This window comes from Brienomyrus brachyistius, chromosome 3 (assembly GCF_023856365.1).
Source record: "Brienomyrus brachyistius isolate T26 chromosome 3, BBRACH_0.4, whole genome shotgun sequence".
NCBI classification, from domain to species: domain Eukaryota; kingdom Metazoa; phylum Chordata; class Actinopteri; order Osteoglossiformes; family Mormyridae; genus Brienomyrus; species Brienomyrus brachyistius.
This window is the reverse complement of record NC_064535.1, coordinates 18,850,275-18,861,163: the sequence shown is the minus strand read 5'-3', so window position 1 is coordinate 18,861,163 and position 10,889 is coordinate 18,850,275. Positions and strand designations below refer to the sequence as shown.

General features: G+C 39.1%; 1 protein-coding gene across 14 annotated transcripts; it reads left to right on the top strand.

Annotated features, from left to right (window-relative positions):
* The first annotated feature begins 253 nt into the window (after positions 1 to 253).
* Positions 254 to 10,555, top strand: si:ch211-125o16.4 (neuroblast differentiation-associated protein AHNAK). 14 transcript variants are annotated; one of them, XM_049008143.1, is made up of 6 exons: positions 254 to 396; positions 3,214 to 3,281; positions 3,687 to 3,813; positions 4,153 to 4,301; positions 4,382 to 5,369; positions 6,987 to 10,555. In XM_049008143.1, the coding sequence occupies exons 2-6, from the start codon at positions 3,267 to 3,269 to the stop codon at positions 9,722 to 9,724; spliced, it is 4,017 nt and encodes a 1,338-aa protein (XP_048864100.1). In that variant the 5' UTR covers positions 254 to 396; positions 3,214 to 3,266; the 3' UTR covers positions 9,725 to 10,555. The 14 variants fall into 14 exon arrangements, with proteins under 14 accessions (XP_048864100.1, XP_048864108.1, XP_048864099.1 ...); XM_049008151.1 differs by having other exon boundaries at positions 3,684 to 3,813; positions 7,449 to 10,555; XM_049008142.1 differs by having other exon boundaries at positions 3,684 to 3,813.
* Positions 10,556 to 10,889: the final 334 nt, after the last annotated feature.

Here is a 10,889-nt window from a genome sequence, read left to right as displayed (position 1 = left end):
GCCCTTGCACGCTCACATTCCTTCCCCTGTGGGGTTCCTCCCCACTGAGCCAGAGCATCCACATTCCACATGGCTGTGTCAGGCACGTGTTGCATATGTCACTCTGGTCACACCACTTTATTGCTGGGCTGCGGAAGCTGTTGTTTGGGGCATCTGGTTGGGCCTGTTGGAAAGGGAGGGTTCCCTCTGTCATTCTCAGGTTTCGACTCTCACAGAATTGTATGCTTCTCACTCTCCCAGATGGGGCGTGTTGATCAGAACCTGTTCGGTGGCTTTAGTGAATCCCATTTAACCAGCACGGGCCTTAACGTAAACAGACTTGTTAGAGCGCAGCAACGATTGCGAGTCAACATCACACAGACTGTGCCGGAGCAGAGGACCTTACAGCATCACCAGGTAGGAAATCATCTCTTGCTTTCAATGACTTCCTTTAGAATGATCCCCGTGACTGTGGCTGCTGTTTACCTGTCAGTTGTCATCAAAGACTGAAGGGTTACTTTGTAAGCATGGGATTTATTTTCTGGTGAAGTGAGTGCAAAGTCTTACAAGGATGACTTGTTAGTGTCACTGAATCACTGTAATTGGGGGAGTCATATAGGTGCTATAATTTCACAATTAAGGTGGCTATATAAATGCTGCAAAGTGTACACTGACCACTCGAGGAAAAGCTCTCTCAATCAAAAGTATAACTGTGCTGTATTTGCCTTGTTACCAGGATGTTTACCATCCTGCTCCTCAAAAGAAGTTATTTACAGAGGCATGCTAATTCAGCCGAATATCTCTCATAGAACTGAAAATGCAAAACGATCCCCTTTAATGAATCCTGTGAGGGTCCTTCTGCTAACCATGACTAACTGGATCCAGCTGAATGTACATGAACACTATACAATTACATATAGTTGTTATTGCAGTTATTGATTCGTTATTTGATATATACTTCAGTGTCACATTGGCATATTGGGTGTAGCGCCACCTTCTGTTAGTGGACATATTGGATTGTTAAAGCTGTATTTTAATGTAGCAGTGAGTACATTTAGGCAGCCATCCACAGAGCTGTTCTAAGTCACTGCACTTGCACTCTCATTTGCATTTTAGAAAATGTGAAACAATGGTTGAATTCCTACTATATTTAAATAAAAACTGAGTCTTTTGGAGATATTTTTTTAACATGGGTATATATAGACTACAGGGTCTCAAATGAATTGACAACTTGGTGTAATAATAGTGAATATTGCATTAGATTTAGATGCTAATTTAACTTTATCGATTACAAGTGAATATTTGAAACACTTTTATAATGTGTGTCTTGATTTGGCTGGAGTGATTGGGGTAATTTGCCCCCACCCTTTTTGCTGCCTGTAGCATATGTCTAGCATCCTGTGACTCTGATAATATTATAGTATTTTTATTTTTCTTTGGTTGTTACCACTTGTTATGCTAGAAACAAACCATGTACCTTGTCCAGCATATTAATAATTAAAAGAATGTATAAAGGTTTAGACTGGCTATGTAAACCAGTGTGCAGCTTTAAAACTTTATTTGAATTTATAGACACAAACTTAGACTTCACTATGGTGGTGTTTCATGTTATATTTTATGTAATGTTATATTTTCTGTTGTCAAGAACAGCCATTAATCTGAAGCTGCATAGATGCCGGAATTGCAGCTGGTAGCCTATGCTGGTAGCATAACCAAAACTAGAAAAGGAGGATTGTATTAGTTGATGTGCTGAGGTCCAGTGATCACGGAGGGCAGATTTACTGTCTCCTAGGGGCAGGAAATGCGAGTGATAGGTGTGGTTACGTGAAGTATGCTGTTCTCCTGAGCACCACTAGGCCTACTTCAGGCATGTAAATTCTTCCCAGTCTAGTCCTGGACAAACCAGTTCCCAGCCTTTCTGGGAACCTTTATCCTAAGGCCCTATCTTGCATTCTACAAGGGCAGAGCTGCCTAGCTATGACAAGCAGCCTGTGGCTCTGTTCCGAATGGGTATAGCTGAGCATAACCTGCAATTTTCAGTAACAGGAATCAATTTTTTTTCAAATGGCCGGCTGTGGATTCTTGTTTACATTGTATTTGTTGGTTAGGTTAACCGCCATGAGGTTCTTGTTTTGCAGAAAAGATATGTGAGAGTAGAAAGGTATACTGCCAGGAGATCTTGCTGGACAGCAGAAGATATTTGTTGGGCTGTCAGACCTGGGGGTGTGGGAGGTGACGGAAAAGGTGCTCAGCAAAGGGTCTGCTACATAGCAGCCATTCTGAAACAGGCTAGTCATGTGATGGGCTTTCCTTTTGAGTCAGAAGTTGTGCCGACTGTGTGTCAAACATTCTGGTAGGTAGGCAAGTCATTCCTGAGCCATTCCCCTGGAACAGAGAGCCATCAATGTTTGTCACTACTAGAGGCTCCAAGTTATTTCATTGCTGTCTGTGCCTGACAGTGTCTTTTTTGATGCTATTTGTTTCTAGTTGTGTTTTTACATTTATCACACCATTCAAAACACAATGAGGAGGATGTTAAAGTGAAGGGTGTTCCCCATGGAGTGCCGATATACATTGCCCAGTCAAAAAATGTTTTTTGTTAGACTGCCCTTAGCTTTCATTATGGCTTACATTTGTCATGCCATTGTTTCCACAAACTTATGCAACATCTCACCTTTTATTTTCATCCACATTTGCATTCATTTCTCATTGGGATCCTGTATTCACAAGTGAGTCAACCACTCTATAAAGCCTCCTTCAGCACATCCCAAAGACCTTCAATGAGGTCAAGGTCACAACTCTGTAGTGACCAAGTCATGCGTGAAAATGATTCCTCATGCTCCCTGAACCACTCTTTGACAATTCGAACCCAAGTATTCTTGGCATCCTTGTCCTGGAATATGCACATGCCAACAGAGAAGAAAAAATCCATTAGAGGTGTAACCTGGCCATTCAGTAGATTCAGGCTCAGCTGACTTTACTTTATTGCTGGAAAGAGGTTGCTGAGCTGTAATAATGATCCAGACTTTGGCTCTTAAGTATTTGCTGATATAAATTCAAATGGTGACTTTTTTTGGCCAGGCAGTGTAGTTCTCTTCATGATGTTCTTACATTTCCTTCCACATGCTCTAGCTTTTGTTTCAACCAAACAATACATTATGGTTTCACCTTTTCTGCTTATGGTAAATTGAATTCCAAATACCCTCAATTTAATCAAATGTTCTCATTTCACAGATTTCATCAAAGAAAATGTTTCATGGTATGAGACCATAAAGAAAAGTCTTACAATGTCGAACTACAAGGTAAGTGAGAGTTACAGTATAGTAAGCAAGTATAGTAACACTATACTTGACGGGGCACAAGTACTTAGTAATAACTCAGTTACTACTGCACAAATCATGAACAAATTAAACAAATATAGTTGCTACTTGAGAGAAAAGATGCCTTACAATTCATTAATTTTAAACAAACGTGATCAGTATTTCATTTGTGTTATTTATTACTTGTTCCAAGTAGTTCCTTATAAGTTCCCTCAGTAGTTCACAAAGGTTTACAGAATTAACAGATATAGTAACAAATATAGTAACCGCTGATAAAACATGTCACGATTCATTAATGATGAATAAACGTGATTAGTATGTAACTAAGATTTGTTCAGCTACATTCCATTAACTTTACAAATCACTTGTGTGACACATCTGAAGCAGAACAATGGCTTCATCCGAAGCAGAAGCTTCTCAGAAAGCATGATCCTGGCAGATGCCGAGGAAGGTGGAGTAATCATTAGTGATATCAAGGATCCTTCTTTTGCTGACAGCTGTGGACTAAGAGAAGGTAAAGTCTTGATCAAAAACTTTAAAACAAGCAACTAAAACTAATTTGATGCGTATGGTTTATGTATAAAGTCTATGTATCAAACTGAAAGCTATATACCTGCAATGCAATAACATCCCATCTAGGATGCCAGTATCCCCTACTTTGTGCCCTTTGCTTTCTGGGATCCATTCATCCATTTTCCATGCCCTAGATGGGGTCATAGGACTACATAACGCATTTAATAAGTGATTTTTTTATATATACTTATTTACACTTAATTATTCAAAGTAATGCATAATGTAACAGATAAAAAGATAAAAATATGCAATCCATTACAGAATTTGTGCCTATTTACAGGAGATGAAATTGTTGGTGCTACCATTCACTTTGACAAGCTCAAAAAGGATGATGTGGCGAAGTTACTGGAAATCATAGAGCCTTATGATACTAACATGACTGTTTTGAAGAAACAGGATCTGAAGGCCAATTTGCAATCTCCAGAAGATGTAAGTAAACCTCCTCTGATGGTTAGGTTTAATTATTGCTGAAAATGCTGTTCTTACCCCTTATTTTCTCTCTATTGTAGTTACTCAAGAACTCCTACAACAAACTTTTCAATGGAAAGGTCAAGAAGTTCTTGAAAGATGATATACCATCTGAAACTGAGAAAATATCACCTGGTGAAGTCCATGCCCCAAGCCTAAAAGGAAAACTACTTGACATAAAGACACCAGAAGAAGATAACACTGCTTGCCTCAGTTCACCTGATGTAATGTGCTCAGTTCCAAATGTGGATTTTGACTCCCTAGCACCTGATGCAACTGTGCATCTCAACAAGCCTAAGGTGAATGGGTCAAAAGTCACAATGCCAACAGTGGGATTACATGAACCAAAACTGAGAGGACTAAGTCTGGATAGAACTAATGAATTCCCTGAAACCATCCCTACAGTTCCAAATTTAAAGGGAAAGGATGTAAATTTACAATCACCGAATAGAAAAGTAGATTTGTCAGGACCAAATATTGACAGCAAAAGTCCAAACGCAAATATGGATTTAACTGCATCTGGAGTGGACAGAGGGGGGTTACAATTCAAAGCACCAAAGTTTAAAATGCCACAATTTAATCTACCTGAAATCAAACCTAAAACATCAGATGTGCACATCCGACTTCCAGATGTGAAAGGAGACATGGATCTATCAGTTCCTGACCCTAAGGCAAACATTAAGACCCCTCACATGAATATAAAAACTCCTGATGTTGACATCGATGGGCTATCACCCAAACTGAAGATGCCCACTTTAAAGAAATCCAAATTTGGGACCTCTGGACCTAATGTTAAAGGACCAGAAATCGACGCAGATTTAAATGCACCAGATCTGAATCTGTCGGCCCCCAAAATTGAAGGAAAGCTCAACACTCCTAACATAGATATGAATTTACCCAATGCTGAAGTCAGCGCCCCTGACCTAGATCTGAACTCTCCAGATCTTGACATTGATGCCCCCTCAGGCAAACTGAAGATGCCCAATTTTAAGAAGCCAACATTTGGTTTCTCTGGACCTAATGTTAAAGGTCCAAAAATTGATGCAGATTTAAATGCACCAGATCTGAATCTGTCGGCCCCCAAAATGGAAGGGAAGCTCAACACTCCAGACATTGATGCTAACTTACCAAAAGCCAAATTTTCTGGCCCTGACGTTGATCTGAACTCTCCAGATCTTGACATTGATGCCCCTTCGGGCAAACTGAAGATGCCCAATTTTAAGAAACCCAAATTTGGTTTCTCTGGATCTAATATTAAAGGTCCAAAAATTGATGCAGATTTAAATGCACCAGATCTGAATCTGTCGGCCCCCAAAATTGAAGGGAAGCTCAACACTCCAGACATTGATGCTAACTTACCAAAAGCCAAATTTTCTGGCCCTGACGTTGATCTGAACTCTCCAGATCTTGACATTGATGCCCCTTCGGGCAAACTGAAGATGCCCAATTTTAAGAAACCCAAATTTAGTTTCTTTGGACCTAATGTTAAAGGTCCAAAAATCGACGCAGATTTAAATGCACCAGATCTGAACCTGTCAGCCCCCAAAATTGAAGGAAAGCTCAACACTCCTAAATTAGATATGAATTTACCCAATGCTGAACTCAGTGGCCCTGACCTAGATCTAAACTCTCCAGATCTTGACATTGATGCCCCTTCAGGCAAACTGAAGATGCCCAATTTTAAGAAACCCAAATTTGGTTTCTCTGGATCTAATGTTAAAGGTCCAAAAATTGATGCAGATTTAAATGCACCAGATCTGAATCTGTCGGCCCCCAAAATTGAAGGGAAGCTCAACACTCCGGAAATTGATGCTAACTTACCAAAAGCCAAATTGTCTGCCCCTGACATTGATCTGAACTCTCCAGATCTTGACATTGATGCCCCTTCAGGCAAACTGAAGATGCCCAATTTTAAGAAACCCAAATTTAGTTTCTTTGGACCTAATGTTAAAGGTCCAAAAATCGACGCAGATTTAAATGCACCAGATCTGAACCTGTCAGCCCCCAAAATTGAAGGAAAGCTCAACACTCCTAACATAGATATGAATTTACCCAATGCTGAACTCAGTGGCCCTGACCTAGATCTAAACTCTCCAGATCTTGACATTGATGCCCCTTCAGGCAAACTGAAGATGCCCAATTTTAAGAAACCCAAATTTGGTTTCTCTGGATCTAATGTTAAAGGTCCAAAAATTGATGCAGATTTAAATGCACCAGATCTGAATCTGTCGGCCCCCAAAATTGAAGGGAAGCTCAACACTCCGGAAATTGATGCTAACTTACCAAAAGCCAAATTGTCTGCCCCTGACATTGATCTGAACTCTCCAGATCTTGACATTGATGCCCCTTCAGGCAAACTGAAGATGCCCAATTTTAAGAAACCCAAATTTGGTTTCTCTGGATCTAATGTTAAAGGTCCAAAAATTGATGCAGATTTAAATGCACCAGATCTGAATCTGTCGGCCCCCAAAATTGAAGGAAAGCTCAACACTCCTAACATAGATATGAATTTACCCAGTGCTGAACTCAGTGGCCCTGACCTAGATCTAAACTCTCCAGATCTTGACATTGATGCCCCTTCAGGCAAACTGAAGATGCCCAATTTTAAGAAACCCAAATTTGGTTTCTCTGGATCTAATGTTAAAGGTCCAAAAATCGATGCAGATTTAAATGCACCAGATCTGAACCTGTCAGCCCCCAAAATTGAAGGAAAGCTCAACACTCCTAACATAGATATGAATTTACCCAATGCTGAACTCAGTGGCCCTGACCTAGATCTGAACTCTCCAGATCTTGACATTGATGCCCCTTCAGGCAAACTGAAGATGCCCAATTTTAAGAAACCCAAATTTAGTTTCTTTGGACCTAATGTTAAAGGTCCAAAAATCGATGCAGATTTAAATGCACCAGATCTGAATCTGTCGGCCCCCAAAATTGAAGGGAAGCTCAACACTCCAGACATTGATGCTAGCTTACCAAAAGGTAAAATTTCTGGCCCTGACCTAGATCTGAACTCTCCAGATATAAATGTTGATGCCCCTTCAGGCAAACTGAACATGCCCAATTTTAAGAAACCCAAATTTGGTTTCTCTGGATCTAATGTTAAAGGTCCAAAAATCGATGCAGATTTAAATGCACCAGATCTGAACCTGTCAGCCCCCAAAATTGAAGGAAAGCTCAACACTCCAGACATTGATGCTAAGTTACCAAAAGCCAAATTATCTAGCCCTGATCTAGACCTGAAATCTCCAGATCTTAATATTGATGCCCCTTCAGGCAAAATGAAGAAACCCAAGTTTAAAAAGCCAACATTTGGTTTCTCCAGGCCAAAAGTGAAAAGACCAGAATTAGATGCAAACCTAAATGCTCCAGATGTGAATCTGTCAGCTCCCAAAATTGAAGGAAAGCTCAACACTCCAGACATTGACGCTAAGTTACCAAAAGCCAAATTATCTAGCCCTGACCTAGACCTGAAATCTCCAGATCTTGACGTTGATGCCCCTTCAGCCAAAGTCAATATGCCTAATTTAAAGAAACCCAAATTTAGTTTCTCTGGACCTAATGTTAAAGGTCCAAAAATCGATGCAGATTTAAATGCACCAGATCTGAACCTGTCAGCACCCAAAATTGAAGGACAGCTCAACACTCCAGACATTGATGCTAATTTGCCCAGAGCCAAATTTTCTGGCCCTGAAATTGATCTGAACTCTCCAGATCTTGACATTGATGCTCCTTCAGGCAAGTTCAAGATGCCCAAGTTTAAGAAACCCAAATTTGGGACCTCTGGACCAAAGGTTAAGGGACCAGAAATTGATGCAGATTTAAATACACCAGATGTGAATCTGTCAGTCCCCAAAATTGAAGGAAAACTAAATACTCCAGAAATTGATGCTAAATTACCAAAAGCCAAAATATCTAGCCCCGACCTACACCTGAAATCGCCAGATCTTAACACTGATGCTCCTTCAGGCAAGTTTAAGATACCCACTTTTAAAAAACCCAAATTTGGGATCTCTGGATCAAAGGTTAAAGGACCAGAAATCAACACAGATTTAAATGCACCAGATCTGAACCTGTCTGCCCCCAAAATTGAAGGAAAGCTAAAGACTCCTAACATAGATATGAATTTACCCAATGCTGAACTCAGTGGCCCTGACCTAGATCTGAACTCTCCAGATCTTGACATTGATGCCCCTTCAGGCAAATTCAAGATGCCCAATTTGAAGAAACCCAATTTTGGTTTCTCTGGACCTAATGTTAAAGGTCCAAAAATTGATGCAGATTTAAATGCACCAGATCTGAATCTGTCGGCCCCCAAAATTGAAGGAAAACTAAATACTCCAGATATTGATGCTAATTTACCAAAAGCCAAATTATCTGGCACTGACATAGATCTGAAATCTCCAGATCTTGACGTTGATGTTCCTTCAGCAAAAATCAATTTGCCTAATTTTAAGAAACCCAAATTTGGTTTATCTGGACCTAATGTTAAAGGACCGGAAATCGACGCAGATTTAAATGCACCAGATCTGAATCTGTCGGCCCCCAAAATTGAAGGGAAGCTCAACACTCCAGACATTGATGCTAACTTACCAAAAGCCAAAATTTATGGCCCTGACATTGATCTGAACTCTCCAGATTTTGACATTGATGCCCCTTCAGGAAAACTGAAGATGCCCAATTTTAAGAAACCCAAATTTGGTTTCTTTGGACCTAATGTTAAAGGACCAGAAACCGATGCAGAGTTAAACACACCAGATCTGAATCTGTCAGCCTCCAAAATTGAAGGAAAGCTCAAGACTCCTAACATAGATATGAATTTACCCAACGCTGACCTAACTGGCTCAGACCTACATCTAAGATCTCCTTATCTTCACATTGATGCTCCTCCAGGAATTTCAGGGTCAAAAGTGACAGACCCAGATCTCAACATAAATTCCAGTTTAAATAAACCAGATTTTACAGTGCCCACAATTGGAGGGGAATTGAATCCCCCTGAAATTGTTAATTTACAAAAATCTAAACTCAAAGGCACTGAAGTGGATCTTCATGCTCCAGAATATGACACTGATGTTCCTTCGGGAATAGTTAAAATGCCAGATTTTAAAATGCCCAATATTGGGTTATCAGGGCCATCAGTAAAAGTACAAGATAGTGACCTATATAGGAGTATGGAGACTCCCGATTTCAGTTTATCTGTCCCCAGAGTTGTAAGTCATGAAAGTGATTTACTGAAAGATGACCTCAAAAGTCCCGAACTAGGCATAAATATTGATATGCCAACATCTGATGTTAGCTTGGAACATAGCAAGACAGAGATTACTGAAGCACTGCCTGAATTTGAGGTACCAGCTTTTAAATTTCACAGATTATCCAAGATATGAAACGTTAATGCCCAAACAGGCAACTCTGAGGCCTCATACTGAACTTCAAAGATCTACATGTTTCCAGCCATAGTCTATCTTGATGGATACTTGCATACTTGATTTCCTAGAATTTTTAAAAAGGAGGTATTATCACCATGTTTAGACATCAAAGAAAGGCTGCAAATGTTTAAAGGTTATTTCAGTGAAAACTGGTGAAACTGATTTTCCAGGATCAGCAGAAACACCCATATCTTTCTCTCCGAAGTCTTACAAGATGCCAGTGGTCCCAGCTTTGCGGTCAATGCAGATATATAGAAAGTAATAAAGCCAGATGTAATACAGTACTTCCAAAAATATCCAGCAGTAAAAACACCTGGGAATCAGAAAAAAAGATGGCAAATGCTATCACATTGGGCTTAGAGTGCAACAAACAGAAACAGCTGAGTAAACTAGTTTCCTAATACAGAAAATGGGTTATTACTAGGTTTTCCTATATGGCTAATAAATGAACTTGAAATGAAGTACAAATGTGCAAACTTTAAATTTGTAGTTACTCCATTGTAAATACATTTTTTGTGTATACTGTCCTCAGTCTCTAGCTAAAAAGATAAAGCCTTTTATGGTATATATGTACTCTTATAACTCTTATAATTATGTGATATATTATTTTGTATAACTAAGAAAAATCATTAGACATCCAGAGTTTAATGAGATTAAAGCAACTGTAATATAGCTTCTTAACAATGTGTGTATTCAACTTTTTCTGCGTAATACATATGTAAATGATGTATTATGTACAAGGTCATCTATTAACATGTTCAATAAATATATTTTAAATATCACACAGAATCCTGAATCATTTATGTTAATATTAGCGTTTATAAAAAGATCTAATATTTTCATTTTCAACTTGCCAGGCTATGACATGAATTTGAGTAAGTCATGAATTTTGCAAAGTAAATAGAAGCATCCTTTAGGTACTCACCATCCTAATCCATAATGATCTTGGTCTTCAATAATCTGAAATGTACAACCTAATATTCATTTTCTATAAATAGTAGTTTTTAATTGTTGTTTAAACTTAAATAATATTCTCAAAACGTGCATCATGAGACATCATGTGAGAATTTTGATTTATTTTTAAATTTTATCATTTTTTCCCCAATACTACTTTGTCAATGCA

What these genes read in the sequence shown, in the direction of transcription:
- si:ch211-125o16.4 (XM_049008138.1), top strand. Translation starts at nt 5,426, where the DNA reads ATGGAAGGGAAGCTCAACACTCCAGACATTGATGCTAACTTACCAAAA. An exon ending in CTCTGGATCTAATGTTAAAG is followed by an intron (nt 6,063 to 6,293) that starts GTCCAAAAATTG and finishes CTAATGTTAAAG; the next exon opens with GTCCAAAAATCGACGCAGAT.